The sequence below is a fragment of the Heterodontus francisci genome, chromosome 17 (assembly GCF_036365525.1).
Source record: "Heterodontus francisci isolate sHetFra1 chromosome 17, sHetFra1.hap1, whole genome shotgun sequence".
In the NCBI taxonomy this organism is placed as follows: Eukaryota; Metazoa; Chordata; class Chondrichthyes; order Heterodontiformes; family Heterodontidae; genus Heterodontus; species Heterodontus francisci.
The window spans coordinates 92,903,242-92,924,500 of record NC_090387.1 but is presented as its reverse complement, the minus strand read 5'-3'; the positions used below and the strand labels follow the sequence as shown (position 1 = coordinate 92,924,500).

General features: G+C 44.1%; 1 protein-coding gene across 4 annotated transcripts in view; it reads right to left on the bottom strand.

The window, feature by feature from the left end:
* The window catches only part of dnaaf1 (dynein axonemal assembly factor 1), a 227,973-nt gene that overhangs the window by 14,292 nt on the left and 192,422 nt on the right, over positions 1–21,259 (bottom strand). For 3 of the 4 annotated variants that reach the window (XM_068049995.1, XM_068049997.1, XM_068049996.1), the window contains 3 exons: positions 11,080–11,421; positions 8,775–8,884; positions 4,056–4,124 (listed from right to left, as the gene is read on the bottom strand). In XM_068049995.1, coding sequence (XP_067906096.1) covers positions 4,056–4,124; positions 8,775–8,884; positions 11,080–11,421 — 521 coding nt within the window. The remainder of the gene's footprint in view (positions 1–4,055; positions 4,125–8,774; positions 8,885–11,079; positions 11,422–21,259) is intronic. The other variant, XM_068049998.1, reaches the window with a different exon arrangement.

The window sequence follows — 21,259 nt, the reverse complement described above, 5'->3', positions numbered from 1 at the left end:
AACAGTGAGGTTGAGTGTCTTGGGTTACAGGAAGATATAGACGGGATGGTCAAATGGGCAGAAATGTGGCAGATGGAATTTAACCCTGAAAAGTGTGAACTGATACACTTTGGAAGGAGTAATGTGACACGGAAGTATTCAATGAATGGCCTGACACTGGGAAGTCCCGAGGAACAAAGGGACCTTGGCGTGTTTGTCCATAGATCTCTGAAGGCAGAAGGGCAGGTTAATAGGGTGGTGAATAAGGCATATGGGACACTTGCCATTATCAGCTGAGGCATAGATTACAAAAGCAGGGAGGTCATGTTGGAGTTGTATAGAACTTTGGTAAGGCCACAGCTGGAGTACTGTGTGCAATTCTGGTCGCCACATTATAGGAAGGATGTGATTGCACTGGAGGGGGTGCAGAGACAGTTCACCAGGATGTTGCCTGGGATGGAACATTTAAGCTGTGAAGAGAGGTTGGATAGGCTTGAGTTCCGAAGAAGGGTCACTGACCCGAAACGTTAACTCTGCTTCTCTTTCCACAGATGCTGCCAGACCTGCTGAGTGAATCCAGCATTTCTTGTTTTTGTTTCAGATTTCCAGCATCCGCAGTATTTTGCTTTTATATTATTGGATAGGCTTGGGTTGTTTTCGCTGGAGCAGAGAAGACTGAGGGGTGATCTGATCGAGGTGTACAAGATTATGAGGGGCATGGACAGGGAGCAGCTGTTCCCCTTAGTTGAAGGGTCAGTTACGAGGGGACACAAGTTTAAGGTGAGCCAATTGCTGGCAAATGGGATTAAGTAGACAGGTCAGGTGTCTTTAATGCATCGGTGCAGACTCGATGGGCCGAAGGGCCTCTTCTGCACTGTATTATTCTGTGATTCTGTTGTGAAATATGGAAGAAGTGGGACTAGAATAAACAATGCACTCCTCCTATCTCGGTTGTAACATATAATTGGGGGCTCTGAGCGGGATAAACTCAACGCCGATGACGTACAATTGTGAGTGGGGTAATAATAATTGAAAAAGGAAAAATATAAGAACCAGGTTTCTTATGTAATAAAGTCTACACCACCGAAATTTTTTAACAGTTGCTGGGACTTTTCTGGTAATGGAGGATGTAACCGAGTGATTTGCGGGAACTTAGCCAAGGTTAAGCTAATAGCATTGGCAGCAAAATTGGTGTTCGAGTTAAAACCAGGAGCTAAGAAAGCAGACATAATTGAAAGTTAATGCAGTAACAAAGGCAGACTCCTACCCAATTCCTCGCTTGGAAGACTGTATTGACAGAGTGGGAAATGCCATGTTTTTTACAAAAATAGATTTGTTAAAGGGATACTGGCAAGTTCCTTTAACACCCTGAGCTAAAGAAATATCGGCTTTTGTCACACCGGACGGTCTTTTTTAGTGCCGAGTGATGCCATTCGGGCTAAAAACTGCCCCAGCCACTTTTCACAGACTAACGAACCAAGTGGTAGCCAGTGTTCCTAACTGTGTAGTTTACCTTGATGATGTGCTGGTATACAGTGACACTTGGAAGGACTACTTAGAACAACTAGAAGCTCTGTTTATATAATTACAATCAGCTGACTTAGTAATAACCCTTGCCGAGAGTGAATTAACTAAAGCGAGAGTGACCTACCTCGGGCATATAGTTGGGGAAGGACAAGTGTTGCCAAGAACAGAGAAAGTACAAGCATTGGTGGAGTTCTCTACCCCTAAGACTAAGCGAAAAATCATGAGGTTTTTGGGGATGTGTGGTTTCTACCAAACATTTGCACCAAATTTCAGTACCATAGCTGCTCCACCAACAGATCTGCTACAGAAAAAGAAAACAAAGGTAGTGTGGTCGGGGGAGTGCCAAGCATCTACAGGTAAAGAGTGAATGGGGATGAGTGTGAAAATGTGTTTTAAAATGTTGTCACCTTTTTTTCACACTTTGTAATGAAGCTCAGAATTCAGCAAAGGAGGACAAACAGGTTGATTAAGCAGGGGGAAATAGAGTATGAGAGAAAACTTGCAGGGAACGTAAAAACTGACTGTAAAAGCTTCTATCAATATGTGAAGAGTAAAAGATTAGTGAAGACAAATGTAGGTCCCTTACAGTCAGAAACGGGGGAAACTATAATGGGGAACAAAGAAATGGCAGAACAGTTAAACACATACTTTGGTTCTGTCTTCACAAAGCAGGACATAAATAACCTCACAGAAATGTTAGGGAACCAAGTGTCTATTGAGAGGGAGGAACTGAAGGAAATCAGTATTAGTAAAAAAATAGTGTTAGAGAAATTAATGGGGTTAAAAGCTGACAAATCCCCAGGGCCTGATAATCTACATCCCAGAGTACTAAAGGAAGTGGCCCTGGAAATAGTGGATGCATTGGTGGTCATCTACCAAAATTGTATAGACTCTGGAGCAGTTCCTACAGATTGGAGGATGGCAAATGTAACCCCACTATTTAAAAAAGAAGGGCGAGAAAAACAGGGAATTACAGACCAGTGAGCCTTACATCAGTAGTAGGGACAATGCTACAGTCTATGATAAAGAATGTGATAGCAGAACACTTAGAAAGCATTAATGGGATTGGGCAAAGTCAGCATGGGTTTACAAAAGGGGAATCATCTCAACAAATCTACTGGAGTTTTTTGAGTATGTAACTAGTAGAATACATAAGAGAACCAGTGGATGTGGTGTATTTGGATTTTCAGAAGGCTTTTGATAAGGTCCCACATAACAGGTTAGTGTGCAAAATTAAAGCACAAGGGATTGGGGGTAATATACTGGCATGGATTGAGAATTGGTTGACAGACAGGAAACAGAGAGTAGGAATAAACGGGTCTTTTTCCAGGTGGCAGGCAGTGACTAGTGGGGTACCACAGGGATCAGTGCTTGGGCCCCAGCTATGCACAAGGTATATTAATGACTTGGGTGAGGGTACTAAATGTAACGTCTTCAAGTTTGCACACAGCACAAAGCTGGGGGTGGGGGGGGGGGTGCGGGTGCGGTGGGGGAATGTGAGCTGTGAGGTGGATGCAAAGAGGTTCCAATGTGATTTGGACAAGTTGGGTGAATGGGCAAATGCATGGCAGATGCAGTATAATGTGGATAAATGTGAGGTTATCCACTTTGGCTGTAAAAACAGAAAGATAGATTATCTGAATGGTGATAGATTGGGAAAGGGGGAGGTGCAACGAGACCTGGGTGTCCTTGTACACCAGTCGCTGAAAGCAAGCATTCAGGTGCAGCAATCAATTAGGAAGGTGAATGGTATGTTGGCCTTCATTGCAAGAGGATTTGAGTACAGGAGCAAGGATGTCTTACTGCAGTTATACAGGGCCTTGGTGAGATTACACCTGGAGTATTGTGTGCAGTTTTGGCCTCCTTATCTGAGGAAGGATGTTCTTGCCTTGGACGGAGTGCAAAAAGGATTTACTAGGCTGATCCCTGGGATGGCAGGATTGACGTATGAGGAGAGATTGGGTCGACTAGGCCTATATTCACTAGAGTTTAGAAGAATGAGAGGGGATCTCATAGAAACCTATAAAATTCTAACAGGACTAGACAGGCTAGATGCAGGGAGGATGTTCCCGATGGCTGGGGAGTCCAGAACCAGGGGTCACAGTCTCAGGATAAGGGGTATGCCATTTAGAACCGAGATGAGGAGAAATTTCTTCACTCAGAGGATGGTGAACCTGTGGAATTCTCTACCGCAGAAGGCAGTGGAGGCCAAGTCATTAAATATATTCAAGAAGGAGAAAGATATATTTCTTAATGCCAAAGGGATCAAAGGATATGGGGAGAAAATGGGAACAGGGTACTGAATTAGATGATCAGCCGTAATTTTTTTTGAATGGCGGAGCCGGCCCAAAGGGCTGAATGGTCTACTCCTGTTCCTGTTTTCTATGTTTCGATGTTTCATAACTGAGGTCAAACCAGCAATTTTGTGTTACAGACTTTCAATTTGATGGATGGGCAGGTGAACCATCTGGCAACATAACAAGCTCAGTCTAGATGCAGTTATAAAGAAACTTGAATGGAAGCAAAGTGGAGAAAACTGGGTGGTTTACCTTGCAGCTTGAGATCTGTTCAGGCTCTGATGAGTCACTCATATCTACATCTTCCAAATCAGGTAGATCCTGCAAAGAAGCAGCAAGCTGGAAGCTTCAGATTGTATCCAGATTCATGTATAGTGATGCAGACAAATAACTTATTTATTTAAAATAATACGAGGAATGCAAGCAGAGCATTTCCAAATGTACGCAACATCACCTGATGTGCTAACATAGCAGTTAGAGAATCATAAAGAGGAGGCCTGTATTAAATTTATCACCATTCACACAGCGCTCCTTTTTGCACAGTTCTTTTGAAGAACTAATTTCTGCTGATCTTGTTTTATAATTTAGATTTTGAACAATTCATATACCTATATTAACTCAGGGATATGATACTGTGTTAGATTATTGACTAGAAGTATGGTCTCTGCTATCTATTAATAACTTTTAGATTAAGAGACTCTGATCCGAGCAGGGTCAAACATCATTGAGATATTAAATGGAAACAGAAAATGCTGGAAATACTCAGGTCAGGCAGCATCTGCGGAGAGAGTAACAGAGTTAATGACTTTTCATCAGAATGATGAGACTTAACGTTTCAGGTCAATGACCTGCTTCTCGCTCTACAGATGCTATCTGACGTGCTGAGTATTTCCAGCATTTTGTGTTTTTATTTCAGATTTCCAGCATCCACAGTGTTTTGCTTTTGTAACATTGACACATAGTCCCTTTAAATGCTTCTCAATATAAAGCCTTGTCAGTGCAAAGTATTCCACAGGCCCAGCACACGAAGGCCTTCTTTTGACATTGTAACCAAGTTCTTTTGAATGAGATTCTTAAGAAAATAAGAACATAACAAATAGGAGCAGGAGTGGTTCATTCAGACCTTTGTGCCTGCTTCACTATTCAATACGATCATGGCTAATTTTCTACCTGAACTCCATATTACCGCACTATCCCGCTATCCCTTAGTTACTTTAGTCCCCAAAAATTTATCGATCTCTGTCTTGAATATACTTAATGATGGAGAATCCACAAACCTCTGTGGTAGAGAATTCCAAAGAGTTACAACCCTTTGAATGAAGAAAATTCTCCACATCTCAGTCCTAAATGGTTGACCCCTTATTCTGAGACAGTGACCCTATGTTCTAAATTTCTTAGCCAGGGAAACATCCTGGCAGCATCTACCATACTGTTGTATGGCACCTTATTGTATGCTTTTTGAAAAGTCCAAATACACTCTATTCACTGGTTACCTTTTATCGATCTTGCTAGTTACAACTTCAAAAAACTCGAACAGATTTGTTAAATGTGATTTCCCTTTCATAAATCCATGTTGACTCTGGCTATTGGGATACTGTGAGATGGGCTGACTCATTCCAAACAGTGTATGGGAGAAATGATTTTTATTTTTTATTTAGAGATACAGCACTGAAACAGGCCCTTCGGCCCACCGAGTCTGTGCCGACCATCAACCACCCATTTTATACTAATCCTACACTAATTCCACATTCCTACCACATCCCCACCTGTCCCTATATTTCCCTACCACCTACCTATACTAGGGGCAATTTATAAAGGCCAATTTACCTATCAACCTGCAAGTCTTTGGCATGTGGGAGGAAACCGGAGCACCCGGAGGAAACCCACGCAGACACAGGGAGAACTTGCAAACTCCACACAGGCAGGACCCGGAATTGAACCCGGGTCGCTGGAGCTGTGAGGCTGCGGTGCTAACCACGGCGCCACTGTGCCGCCCTAATTCTTTCAGAATTCCCTAGATTCTAGAACAGTCCCCATGGATTGGAAGGTGGCAAACATAATCCTGCTATTTAAGAAAGGAGGAAGAGAAAAAGCAGGGGACGATAGCCTGATAACTGTAGTGGGCAATAATTCCCCCTCTATTACTCTGAAAGGCATTTATAGATGAAGGGAGAACATAACTATATCTCCTCAGCCTAAACAAAGTCAAACGAAGTGTACAAGTGAATAAGATGCTTTATCCCTCTTTGCCCTCTCAATATTATTAGCCATAGCCAGTCATGCCATGAGTCTCCAATGCCTCTCCCTCCCCACCCAGCATTGTGGACTGTCCTTGCTTGACTTCACTCCTACCTGATCACGGTCAGCATATCTCTAGCAATGGCTTCTCTTCCCATTCCTGTACCATCACCTCAGGAGTCCCATTCTTGGTCCCTTCCTCATCCTCATACAAACTCTGCCCTTCAGCAACATCATTTGCAGACATGGGGTCAGTTTTCACATGCTCTTCCATGACACCCTTGTCTACCTTTTCATACTCTTGACTTCCCCTATGCTGTTAGACTGTTTGGTCAATATCCAATCTTGGATGAGTCTCAAATTGGTCCAGCTCATAACTGAGAGCACCAAAGTCATCATCCTCAATACCCCACAAACCCGCTCCCTTGCGGCTGATTGCACCCAGGCATTCTCTCCAGCTCTTCAGAATCTTGATGCCCCATTCAAATACAAGTTGAGCTTCAGACATACATTCTCTCTATTATGCTTACCTCCACCTATGCCTCCAAACCTACCTCAGCGCCTCTGCTGAAACCCTGATCTATGCCTCCTTCATCTCCATATTTGTGTATTGGATATCTCACTGGACTAGTTGTGGAGAGAACAGTAGTTCAAATCCCACCATGCCAGTTTTAGAATTTGAATTTAACTTTTAAAAATTGAAAATAAAAATACTAGTTATCATTGAAAGTAACCAAGAAGCTGTTGGATTTTCACTAAAACTCAACTGTTCACTAATGTACTTTAAAAAGGATACTGCATTAGACATTACCCACAGATATTAGCAAGCACTTTTCACATAAAAGGTAGCAGAAGTCTGGAAAACCCCTCACCGCACCCACCTCCCAAAAGGCTGTGGATGCTGAGACAATTGGAGCCTTCAAGACTGAGATGGATAGATTTTTTTATGCAAGGGTATTAAGAGAAGAGTAAATAAAGTTGAGATACAAAACAACCATGATCTAATTGAATGGCGAAGCAGGTGCGTGGGACTGAGTCGTCTCCTCCTGTTCCTATTCCTGTTCACTAGCAAACTGTGAGGAGGATTGCAGCAGACTTCAAAGAAATATAGACAGACTGATGAAATAGGCAGACATATGATGGATGAAATATAATGCAGAGAAGTGCAAGTGTGATGTGTTTTGAAAGAATAAATGAAAAAAAGCAATATAAATGGTACAATTTTAAAGCAGGTAGAAAGACAGAGAGACCAGGGGGTTTACATGCAAAAATCTTTGAAGCTGGCAGGACAAATCAATAAAATTGGTAAAAAAAGGATGCATGAGCCTTGGCTTTATAAATAGAGGCACAGAGTACAAAAGCAAAGTCATACTAAACCTTATAAATCACTGGTTCGGCTGCAGTTTGGAGCATTGCATCCAAGTGTGGGCAAAACACATTAGGAAGGATGTCAATGCCTTAGAGAGGAAGCAGAGGAGATTTACCAGATAGATACCGGGGATGAGGGACTTCAATTATGTGGAGAGTCTGGAGAAGCTGAGAGCAGAGAAGGTTAACAAAAACAAAAGTGGTGTTCAAATAGTGGGTTTTGATAAAAGTACATAGGGAGAAACTGGCAAGGTAGCAGTAACCAGAGGACACAGACTTAAGGTAATTGGCAAAAGAAGCAGGGAGAGATGAAGAGATTTCTTTTTTATTTGTTCTTGGGATGGCGGTGCCTGCAGTTATTGCCCATCCCTAATTGCCCTTAGAAGATGGTAGTGAGCCACTTTCTTGAACCACTGCAGTTCATGTGGTGGGAGGGAATTCTGGGATTTTGACCCAGTGATAGTGAAGGAACAACGATATAGTTCCAAGTCAGGATGGTGTGTGACTTGGAGGGGAACTTGCAGGTGGCAGTGTTTCCATGCGTCTACTGCCCTTGTTCTTCTAGGTGGTAGAGGTCATGGGTTTGTAGGTGCTGTCAAAGGAGCCTTGGGACGTTGCTGCAGTGCATCTTGTAGATGGTACACACTGCTGCCAATGTCCACTGGTGGTGGAGGGAGTGAATGTCGAAGGTGGTGCATGGGGTGCTGATCACGTGGGCTGCTTTGTCCTGGATGGTGTCGAGCATCTTGAGTGTTGTTGGAGTTGCACTCATGGTGCTGCACCCATCCAGGCAAGTGGAGAATATTCCATCACACTCCTGATTTGTTCCTTGTAGATGGTGGACAGGCTTTGGGGACTCATGAGGTGAGTTACTCACCGCAGAATTCCCAACCTCTGACCTGCTCTTGTAACTACAAGTATTTGTATGGCTGGTCCAGTTAAATTTTTGGTCAACACTAGCCTCCATGATACCGATGGTGGGGGATTCAGCAATGATAATGTCATTGAATGTCAAGGGGAGATGGTTAGATTCTCTCTTGTTGGAGATCGTCATTAGCTGGCACTTGTGTGGCACGAAAGTCACTTGCAGCGAGTTGTGATGATCTGGAATACACCACCTGAAAGGTGGTGGAAACAGATTCAACGGTAACTTTCAAAATGGAATTGGATATATATATCTGAAAAGGAGGAATTTGCAGGGCTATGGGGAAAGAGCAGTCATATGGGACAAATTGCATAGCTCTTTCAAAGGCCGAATAGCCTTCTTCTGCACTGTATAATTCTATGATATCTGAAAACTTTTCCAAAGAACCCTTTAAAGTTGGTGAGTTTTGATGATACTGCACAGGTAGCTCCTTGACTCACATCAATGTACAGCTTTCTTTCCCCTTCTAAATAGATGGTCTCTATGGTGTCCGTCTTCACCAGTTCCGTCACTGCAACCCTCTGAGCAGGCACCTTGTTTGACGATATACCTGACAACAGAGATCAGAAAGTCACATTGAGCCAGAACATTAACAGGCCCAGTACCAGTATAAATGACAGGCTCTAGCAAGTATTAAATATATTTTCAAATAACCTTTAAAAAAGTCATCCAGACTGACTGGCTTCCCAATAATGGCTGCCATTTTGAAGTTTGAGACAGTGGCACAGATATGATGCAGTTGAGGACCAATCAGAGCTACTGAAGCAAAGCTGACAATGGTGGACCAGCAGGTCACTGCTCTGAGACTATAGGAAACAGACAGCTATAGTCATTGCAAATTACTGCCTCATCTCCAACCTCCCTTTCTCTCCAAAGTTCTTTAACGTGCTGTCACCTCCCAAATATATGTCTGTCTTTCCCTGAAATCCCTGTTTGAATCTCTCCAATCAGGTTTCTGCCCCTGCCACAGTACCAAAAATGCCTATCAAAGTCATAAATAATATCCCATGTGATAGCGATAATGGTAAACTATCTCTTCTCTTCCTTCTTGACCTTTCTGCAGCCTTTGACAGGGTTGACCACATCATCCTCCTCCAATGCCTCTCTGCCATTGACCAGCTTGATGCGTCTGCACTCGTCTGGTTCCACGGTTCCATTCTTATCTACCTAGTCATAGCCATTGAATCCTTGCAATGGCTGTTCCTCCCACTCCTGCACTGTTCCCTCTGGTGTCACCCAAGGATCTATCCGTGCCCTCTCATGTCCTTACTCGTATCAAGTTCTGTTCACCCATCACCCCTGTGCTCGCTGACCTACATTGGCTCCATGGCTTATGCAACGCATCAATTTTAAAATTCTCATGTTTGTTTTCACATTCCTCCACAGCCTCACCCTTTAATCTCCCCCCAGCCCCACAACCCTCAGATATTTGCACACCTCTAATTCTGGCCTCTTGAGCATCGCCAATTGTAATTGCTCCATGATTTAAAGGCCTGCTCAGGTCAGGGAAAAAAAACCCGACCCGAACCCGATAGGACCACATCGGACCTGAGCCCGACCCGGCTCGAGTCCCTTCCAATTTTTCCCATACCCGACCTGAGCCTGACCCCGACCTGACAACCGGAACGTTCCCTTTACTTACCTGGCGACTCCCAATCTTCAGGAAGCTGCAGCATGAGCGTGATGATGTCATAGAGACGCTCACTTGCTCACTGTGCAGACTCAGAGTTTCCCTCCTTGACGTTCCGGACTCCCAGCTCAGGTAGGTTTTTTTTACTTTGAACACTTATCTGCAATTCTTGCTGTGTGTGTCTGACCCGGACCCGGTCCGGCCCGACCCAAGCCCAAAAGCTGGACCCGGAAGAGCGACCCGACCCGAACCGAACCCAACACATGTCATTGGGTCCCGTCGGGTTGCAGGCCTTTACCACGATTGGTGGCCATACCTTCAATTGCCAAGGCCCTAAGCTCTGGAATTCCCTGCCTAACCCCCTCTGCCTCTCTATGCTCCCTTAAGACACTCCACAAAACATACCCCATTTGCCCGAATATCTCCTTACATGGCTCGGTGTTAACTTTAGTTTGATAATGCTCTTGTGAAGCGTCTTGGGACGTTTTACTATGTTAAAAGGTAGTACATAAAAATATATGTTGCTGTTGTAACTGAAAGTTCCCTTTTCACACAGATTTCATGTATTCTCCAGTGACCAAATAGAACCCATGTGTTTTAAATTAAAATATTACAAGTGTGTAAAGGAAGTCCAGAGAACATTGAGGCAGATTTTCCTGTCATTGCCTGGTGAGGTGAGTGTTTAACAACAACACCTCCTTGCATTTATATTGCACCTTTGCTGTAGTAAAGCATGCTAAGCTGCTGAAACTTTGACAGTGAGCCACATAGGATGTTCGGACAGGTGACCAAAAAAATGGCCAGAGAGGTAGGTTTTGAGGAATATCGTAAAGTAGATAATATCTTTTGTGCTAGCATCTCAACTAATTTGGAGGATATAATAGATGAGCAAGTTCAAAACTGCCCAATTATGAAGGATAGCAAGGAATACGTGGCTGATTAATTAAGATGAGGTGCAGCATAGGAAGGAAACTTTGCTTGTCTAATGTCAACATCAGATGTCTAAAAGGGACTATACCCTCTCTGATTTTCACTGTTAATCATACCACTGCATGTTTCAGTGACAAAACCATTTGAAAAAATACCACGAAGAGACAATTTGCAAATATATTAACCTGCAGTATCACTACTGACGAGCGTGTTCTGCAATCTGTCAGAGGTGCTGAGGGACAGTGAGAAAATCCCTTCCTCTGACTGTACAAAATCAGCATCACTCTCTCCACCCAAACTGCAAGGCAAAGCAGCTGGGTCTACCACCTCTGGATGTGATCCTTTCTGCTGGTCCTGGGTGGCTGTCTCAACTCTTTCACTTTCAGCCTCTTGCTGCTGGTCTGCCAGGGTCTCCTCCTGGATTTTTATTGCATCATTCACAAACCTTTCAATCTTTTGCTGGCTCTCTATGCTTGAATAATGCGGAGTTACCCCAGACATATTGGTCTCTGAAGAAAGCTCTTCACCTTGAATTAAAAATAAGTTGGATTACAACGTGAAAAAATAAAAATAAGCTTTCAATAAAATTGTAAAATCTTGAAGGGGTAGTTGGAGCACCTTGATCATGTCTTATTGTAATGCATTATGACAGATGGCAACAACTTGCATTCATACAGCATCTTTGATGTCATAAAACATCCCAAGGCACTTCACAGGGGCGTAATCAGACAAAAATTGACAGCAAGGCATATAAAGAGACATTAGCACGGGTGACTAAAAGCTCTGTCAAAGAGGTTACCAACATACAAATTAGGAGCAGGAGTAGGCCACTCGGCCGCTGAGCCTGCTCCGCCATTCAATAAATTCATGGTTGATCTGAATGTAACCTCAACTCCACATTTCCACCTACCCCAATAAACCTTCGCCCCCTTGCTTATCATGAATCTATCTACTTCCGCCTTAAAAATATTCAAAGATTCTGCTTCTACCGTCTTTTGAGGAAGAGAATTCTAAAGATTCACGACCCTCAGAGAAAAAAATTCCCCTCATCTCTGTCTTAAATGGGAAACCCCTTATTTTTCAACAGTGACCCCTAGTTCTAGATTCTCCCACAAGGGGAAACATCCTTTCCACATCCACTTTGTCAAGACCCTTCAGGGTCTTATATGTTTCAATCAAGTCGCCTCTTACTCTTCTAAATTCCAGCAGATGCAACCTAGCCTATCCAATCTTTCCTCGTAAGACAACCTGCCCATTCTAGGTATTAGTCTAGTAAGCCTTCTCTGAACTGCTTCCAATGCATTTACATCCTTCCTTAAATAAGGAGACCAATACTGTACACAGTACTCCAGATGTGGTCTCACCAATGCCCCGTATAGCTGAAGCATAACCTCCCTACTTTTGTATTCACTTCCCCTCACGATTAACAATAACATTCTATTAGCTTTCCTAATTACTTGCTGTACCTGCATACTAGCCTTTTGTGATTCATGCACTAGGACACCCAGATTCCTCTGCATCTCAGTGCTCTGCAATATCTCACCATTTAGAGAATATGCTTTTTTTTATTCTTCCTGCCAAAATGGACCATTTCACATTTTCCCCCATTATACTCCATTTGCCAGATCTTTGCCCACTCACTTTACCTATCCATATCCATTTGCAGCCTCCTTATGTCCTCTTCACAACTTATTTTCCGACCTATCTTTGTGTCATCAGCAAATTTAGCAACCACACCTTCAGTCCCTTCATCCAAGTCATTTATATAAATTGTAAAAAGTTGAGGCCCCAACACTGATCCCTATGGCACATCATTCATTACATCTTGCCAACCAGAAAATGACTCATTTATGCCTATTTTCTGTTTCCTGTTAGCTAGCCAGAGAAGTGGAGAGGTTTAGGGAGAAAATTCAAGAACGTCGAGCCCAGGAAGCTGAAGACCTCGCTGCCAATGGTGGAGCAGAGAAAACTGGGGAATGTAGAAAAGGCCAGAATTGCAGGGGCACAGTGCTCTCAATGATTGCATGTCTGAAGTAGGTTGCAGGGATAGGGAGCAGTGAAGCTATGGAGGAATTTAAATACACGTATGAGAATTATTAAATGCAGGCATTTCCAGACCGGGAGCCAATATAGATCAGCAAGCACAAAGGTGATGGGTATATTTTGCTTTTTATTCATTCATGGGATGTGGGCATCGCTGTCTAGGCCAGCATTTATTGCCCATCCCTAATTGCCCTCAAGAAGGTGGTGATGAGCTGCCTTCTCAAACCGCGCAGTCCTTGGGATGTAGTTACACCCACAGCACTGTTAGGAAGGGAGTTCCAGGATTTTGACCCAGCAACAATGAAGTAACGGTGATATAGTTCCAAGTCAGGATGGTGTGTGGCTTGGAGGGGAACTTGCAGGTGCAGGGAGAGCAACAGAGAGGAGTCTTGGCACGCCGGAGTTTAAAAACAAAGTGAGCAGTGAGGTCACAGGAAAGCTGCATGGTGATTGGTTGGAGAGTAACTGCTGTTAGGGAATAACTCTAAATAGCTGGGTTAGTACACCAGTGTTAGGGTGCATGTGTAAATAGCTTAATAATAAAGAACAATTAAGTAGCTGGTATTTTTTTGAGTAAGGTTTATTTTAACTAGTGAACTGAATTGATTTTTAGCAGGATTTATCAGTACTAGTAGGTTTTATTAATAATTCTAAGCTGTTGTAGTATTGGCAAGTTTTTTTAGCAACAGCAAAGGGTCAACTAATAAATAAAGGTATGGCAGGGTTGCTTCAACCTCGAGAGTGTACCTCCTGTGCTATGTGAGAGCTCCAGGATGCTTTCCGTATCCTGGAGAACCATTTGTGCAGGAAGTGTCATCGTTGAAGCAGCTTGAGCTCTGGGTTTTCGAACTTGAGCGTCAGCTGGCAACTGTGGTGCATTCATGAGGATGAAAGCTACGTGGATAGCACATTTATAGATGTGGTTACCCCACAGCTTAAGAGTATGCAGGGAGAGAGGGAATGGGTGACCACCAGACAGTCAAAAGGAATCAGGCATGTAGTACAGGAGACCCCTGAGTGCATCTCACTCTCCAACAGGTATTCAGTTCTGAATACTGAGGAAAGTGATGCTTCACCTGGTGAGTGCAGCCAGAGCCAAGTCTATGGCACCACAGATGGCTCAGCAGGATACAGGGAAGAATGGAAGAGCCATAGTGATAGGTGATTCAATAGTCAGGGGAACAGACCGGCATTTCTGTGGCCGCAGACATGAATCCAAGATGGTGTGATGCCTCCCTGATGCCAGAGTCAAGGACGTCACTGAGCGGCTGCAGAGCATCTTGATGGGGGAGCGTGAACAGCCAGCAGTCGTGGTCCACATTGGAACCAACGACATAGGTAGAAAGAGGGATGTGGTCTTACAGGCAGAATTTAGGGAGCTAGGGAAGAAACTAGCAAGCAGGACCTCAAAAGTAGTAATCTCTGGATTACTCCCAGTGCCGTGTGCAAGTGAGTATAGAAATATAAGTATAAGACAGATGAATGCGTGGCTGGAAAGGTGGTGCAGGAGGGAGGGCTTCAGATTTCTGGGACATTGGGACTGGCTCTGGGGGAGATGGGACTTGTGCAGGCCGGACGGGTTGCACCTGAACAGTGCAGGGACTCAGTTCCTTGCGGGACATTTTGCTAGTGCTGTTGGGGAGGGTTTAAACAAGTTTGGCAGGGGGATGGGGACCACAGGGTGGACTCAGAGGGGACAAAATCAGGAATTAAAATGGAAGGCGGAAAATTAATGGATGAGTCTGGAAGACAGAGGAAACGAAGGCACAGTGGCGCAGTGGTTAGCACCGCAGCCTCACAGCTCCAGTGACCCGGGTTCAATTCTGGGTACTACCTGTGTGGAGTTTGCAAGTTCTCCCTGTGGCTGCGTGGGTTTTCACCGGGTACTCCGGTTTCCTCCCACCACCAAAGACTTGCAGGTTGATAGGTAAATTGGCCATTATAAATTGACCTTAGTATAGGTAGGTGGTAGGGGAGTATAGGGACAGGTGGGGATGTGGTAGGAATATGGGATTAGTGTAGGATTAGTATAAATGGGTGGTTGATGGTCGGCACAGACTCGGTGGGCTGAAGGGCCTGTTTCAGTGCTGTATCTCTAAAAATAAAATATAAAATAAAGAAAAGACATTGGCAGTGCTCAAAGGTATCTATATCAATGCGTGGAGTATAACAGATAAAGGAGATGAGCTGAGGACACAGGTAGGCCCGTGGCAGTATGATACTATAGCTATTACGGAAACATGGCTTAAGGAGGGACAGGAATGGCAGCTCAACGTTCCTGGTTACAGGGTTTTCAGACGCGATAGGGGAGGGGGATAAGAAAGAAGGGGGAATGGCAATTTTAGTCAAGGAAACTATTGCAGCTGTGAGGAGGGATGATATGTTGGAAGGTTCATCAAATGATGCCATATGGATTGAGGTAAGGAACAAAAAAGGGGCAATTACACTGTTGGAAGTGTACTATAGACCCCCAAACAGTCAGAGAGAGATAGAAGAGCAGATATGTAGGCAAATCTCTGAGAGGTGAAAAACAATCGGGCAGTAATAGTAGGGGATTTTAACTACCCCAATATTAACTGGGATAGCTTTAGTGTGAAAGGAATTCAAGGAGCAGAATTCTTGAGGTGCATTCAAGGGACCTTTTTTGCCCAGTATGTAGCAAGTCCAACAAGAGTCATACAGTGATACAGCACTGAAACAGGCCCTTTGGGCCACCGAGTCTGCACCGACCATCAACCACCCATTTATACTAATCCTACACTAATCCTATTTTTCCCTCTCACATCCCCACCTTCCCTCAATTCTCCTACCACCTACCTACACTAGGGGAATTCTTTTTTTTTTACAGTGGCCAATTTACCTATCAACCCACAAGTCTTTGGTATGTGGGAGGAAACCCACGCGGTCACAAGGAGAACTTGCAAATTCCGCATAGGCAGTACCCAGAACCGAACCCGGGTCGCTGGAGCTGTTAGCCTGCGGTGCTAACCGCTGCGCCACTGTGCCATTTTAGATTAGTTTTACGAAATGAAGATGGGCACGTGGCAAGAGTGGCAGTGGGAGAGCATGTTGGTGGTAATGACCATAATTCACTCAGTTTTAACATAATTATGGAAAAGGGCAGAGATAGAACAGAAGTTGGAGTTCTCAATTGGGGCAAAGCCAATTTTACTAAGCTGAGGAGTGATTTCGCGAAAGTGAACTGGAAACAGCTACTTGAAGGTAAATCAGTGTCAGAACAGTGGGAGGCATTCAAAGGGGAGATTCAAGGGGGTCAGGGTAAACATGTTCCCACAAAGAAAAAGGGTGAGGCAGCCAAATCTACAGCCCCATGGATGTCAAGGAGTCTACAAGGTAAGATAAGGCGGAAAAGGAAAGCTTATGTCTGACACCAAGAACTCAATACTACAGAAAGCGGAGAGGAGTATAGAAAGTGGAGGGGTGAAATAAAAAAGGAATTTAGGAAAGCAAAGAGAGGGCATGAAAGAATATTATCAAGCAAAATCAAGGTGAACCCAAAGATATTTTATCAATACATTAAGAGTAAGAGGATAACGAAGGAGAGATTAGGACCCATAGAAGACCAAATAGGTAACCAATGTGTAGGAGCGGAAGATGTTGGTATGGTTCTTAATGAATACTTTGCATCTGTCTTCACAAAAGAGGGCGACGATGCAGATATTGTAGTTAAGGAGGAAGAGTGTGAAGTATTGGATGTGATAAACATAGGGAGAGAGGAAGTATTAATGGGATTAGCATCCATGAAAGTTGATAAATCACCAGGGCCAGATGAAATGTATTCTAGGCTGTTAACAGAAGCAAGAGAGGAAATAGCAGAGGGTCTGATCATCATTTTGCAGTCCTCGTTGGATACACATGTGGTGCTGGAGGATTGGAGAATTACTAACATTTACCTCTGTTTAAAAAAGGAGCGAAGGATAGACCAAATAATTACAGGCCAGTCAGTCTAACCTCAGCAGTGGGAAAATTATTGGAATCTATTCTGAGAGACAGGATAAACTGTCACTTAATCAAGGATAGCCAGTATGGATTTGTTAAGGGAAGATCTTGTTTGACCAACTTGATCGAATTTTTTGAAGAGGTAACAAGGAAGATAGATGAGGGTAGTGCAGTTGATGTGATCTACATGGAATTTAGCAAGGCTTTAGACAAGGCCCCACATGGCAGACTGGTTAAAAAAATAAAATGCCATGGAATCCAGGGAAATGTAGCAAGGTGGATACAAAATTGGCACAGTGGCAGGAAACAAAGGGTAATTGTTGACGGCTGTTTTAGGACTGTTTTGAATGGCATTCTGCAGGGTTCAGTACTGGGTCCACTGCTTTTTGTGGTGTATATTAACGATTTGGGCGTAAATGTGGGGGATATGATAAAGAAGTTTGCGGATGACACAAAGATTGGCTCTGTGGTAGATAGTGAAGAGGATAGCTGTAGGTTCAGGAAAATATTGATGGTCTGGTCAGATGGGCAGAAAAGCTGCAAATGGAATTCAACTTGGAGAAGTGTGAGGTGATGCATTTCGGGAGGCCAAACAAGGCAAAGGAATTCACGATTATTGGGAAAATACTGAGAAGTGTAGAGGAGGTAAGGGACCTTAGAGTGAATGTCCACAGATCCCTGAAGGGAACAGGAGAGGTCGATAAGGTGGTAACGAAGGTGTCATAGTCCTGTAGTTTTTTTTCTCCGGAGAATATGTGATGTGTCTTTAAGGCTGGAAAAGGAGCCGTACTGCTTTAAGAACCAGCAAGCCTCAGGAGTTAGAGAAAATGCATTTTGGTTGCCGTTGGATACAACCATATGGAAAGGGAACCAACCAGCTTCAGAGAATGAATCCTGGTTACCCGGCAACAGCCATTCAGGGACCAAGGAGCGGATAAGCAATGTTACAATTCAATTTTGAACTGGCTTTTTAGTTGAAGACCGTCTGTTCTAACAGAGAACACAGAGAGACAGCTGGTGTTAGCACCTGAAAGATCTCTCACTGCCATTTAAACTGAAGGAAGAGAATTTTGTCTGTTTATTATCTCTCAAAATTCTAAAAAAAAGTCAAGCCAAAACAGAGATCTCTGGTAATTTAAACTGAAGGAAGGGAAGTTAGACTGACAATCTTTTATCCCTCAAAATCTCAAAAGTCAGATTGATTCTATTGACAGTGTTAGCAAGTTGTGAATTGTTGAAATCCATCACTGAAGGAAGGAAAGCATCACTTACTGATGGAATTAGACTACGGACTGTTCCACTGTGGAAGAACCTTTATTCCCCATCGGACGGCTGTGAGGACTTCAAACAATATTGGACTGTAAATTTGCAAGACTCTAATTTTTTCTATTTTAAATGTTGTTTATATCTTCATAGTGTTTAAGAATTCAGTTTTTCTAATTAAACAGTTAATTTGTTGATTTAAAGACTCCTGGTTCGGTTAGCCTCATTCGGGAGTTAATAGATGGTACAATTTGGCTGGGTCTTTCTTTAATTTGGAAAGTTTAAAATGATTTGTTAGGTGATCTGTGGAGGGACGGGATTGAATTAACAGTGCGTTTCTCTCACCACAATCAGAGTTGCATATTTTGATTGGGGGCTTTGAATGGAGCGGTCGGTCATAAAGGCATATGGAATCCTTTCCTTTATTAGCCGAGGTATAGAATACAAGAGCAGGGAGGTTATGCTGGATCTGTATAACTCATTGGTTAGGTCACAACTTCAGTACTGTGTGCAGTTCTGGTCACCTCATTACAGAAAGGATGTAATTTCACTAGAGAGGGTACAGAGGAGATTTACGAAGATGTTTCCAGGACTGGAAAAATGCTGGTATGAGGAAAGATTGGATAGGCTGGGGTTGTTCTCCTTGGAACAGAGAAGGCTGAGGGTAGATCTGATTGAAATGTACAAAATTGTGAGGGGCCTGGATAGAGTGGAGGTGAAGGGTCTATTCACCTTAGCACAGAGGTCAGTGATGAGGGGGCATGGATTTAAAGTAAAAACAAGAAATGCTGGAACCACTCAGCAGGTCTGGCAGCATCTGTGGAAAGAGAAGCAGAGTTAACGTTTCGGGTCAGTGACCCTTCATCGGAACTTCATCGGAAGATTTAAAGTGATTGGTAGAAAAATTAGAGGGGAGATGAGGAAAAACCTTTTCACCCAGAGGGTGGTGTGGGTCTGGAACTCACTGCCTGATAAGGTAGTTGAGGCAGAGACCCTCAACTCATTCAAAAGGAGTCTGGATATGCACCTCAAGTGCCGTAAGCTGCAGGGCTATGGACCAAATGTTGGAGGATGTGATTAGAATAGGTGGATCGTTTTTCAGCTGGCACAGACATGTTGGGCCATGTGGCCTCTTTCTGTGCCTTAAACTTTCTATGGTTGTGTTCCCATGCATCTGCTGCCCTTGTCCATCTAGGTAGTAGCAGTCACGGGTTTGGAAGATTCTGTCGAAGGAGTCTTGGTGTGTTGCTGCAGTGAGGAACTCCTGCAGTGATGTCCTGGAGCTGAGATGATTGACCTCCAACAACTACAATCATCTTCCTTTGGTATGATTCCAGCTAATGGAGAGTTTTCCCTCTGATTCCCATTGACTCCAGTTTTGCTAGGGCTCCTTGATGCCATACTCAGGCAGTCACTCTCACCTCACCTCTGAAGTTCAGTTCTTTGATTTTTATTTATTTATTTAGAGATACAGCACTGAAACAGGCCCTTCGGCCCACTGAGTCTGTGCCCATATAATTCCATATTCCTACCACATCCCCACCTTCCCTATATTCCCCTACCACCTACCTACACTAGGGGCAATTTATAAGGGCCAGTTTACCTATCAACCTGCAAGCCTTTGGCTGTGGGAGGAAAGCGGAACACCCGGCGAAAACCCACACAGTCACAGGGAGAACTTGCAAACTCCGCACAGACAGTACCCAGAATTGAACCCGGGTCGCTGAAGCTGTGAGGCTGCGGTGCTAACCGCTGCGCCACTGTGCCGTTTGGACAAAGGCTGTAATGAGGTCAGGAGCTGAGTGACGCTGGCAGAACCCAAACTGAGTGTCAGTGAGCAGGTTATTTCTGAGGACCTGCCGCCTGATAGCACTGTCGACAACACCTTCCATCACTTTACTGATGATCGAGAGTAAACTGATAGGGCGGTAATTGGCTGGGTTGGATTTGTCCTGCTTTTTGTGGACAGGACATACTTGGGCAATTTTCCACACTCCCGGGTAGATGTTAGTGTTGTAGCTGTACTGGAACAGCTTAGCTAGGGGTGCGGCTAGTTCTGGAGCACAAGTCTTCAGTACTATTGCTGGAATGTTGTCAGGGCCCATAGCCTTTACAGTATCCAGTGCCTTCAGCCGTTACTTGATATCAAATGTAGTGAATCGGATCGGCTGAAGATGCATTTGTGATGCTAGGGACCTGAGGAAGAGGCAGAGATGGATCATCCACTTGGCACTTCTGGCTGAAAATGGATGGAAATGCTTCAGCCTTGTCTTTTGCACTGTGCTGGGACTCCCCCACCGTAGAGGATGGGGATATTTGTAGAGCCTCCTGCTCCTGTCAGTTGTAGCAGGACTGCAGAGCTTAGATCTGATCAGTTGGTTGTGGGGTCACTTAGCTCTGTCTATCACATGCTGCTTTCACTGTTTGGCATGCAAGTAGCTTCACCAGGCTGACACTTCATTTTTAGGTTTGCCTGGTGCTGCTCCTGGCATGCCGTCCTGCACTCTTCATTGAGCCAGGGTTCGTTCCTCCAGCTTGATGGTAATGGTAAAGTGGGGGATATGCTGGGCCATGAGATTGTGGTTGAATACAATTCTGCTGCTGCTGATGGCCCACAGCACCTCCTGGATGCCCAGTTTTCAGCTGCTGTATCTGTTTGAAATCTATCCCATTTAGCACAGTGGTAGTGCTGCACAACACGATGGTAGGTATTCTCAACGTGAAAATGGGACTTCATCTCCACAAAGACTGTGCAGTTGTCACTCCTACCAATACGGACATGGACAGATGTATCTGTGACAAGTAGATTGGTGAGGACAAGGTCAAGTAGGTTTTTGCCTCTTGTTGGTCCCTCAGCATCTGCTGCAGACCCAGTCTAGCGGCTACGTCCTTTAGGACTCAGCCAGCTCGGTCGTAGTGGTGCTATCGAGCCACTCTTGGTGATGGACATTGAACATTTTGTGCCCTTGCTACCCTTCGTGCTTCTTCCAATTGGTGTTCAACATGGAGAAGCACTGATTCATCAGCCGAGGGCGAGCGGTATGTGGTAAATCATCAGGAGGTTTCCTTGTCCATGTTTGCACTGATGCCATGAGACTT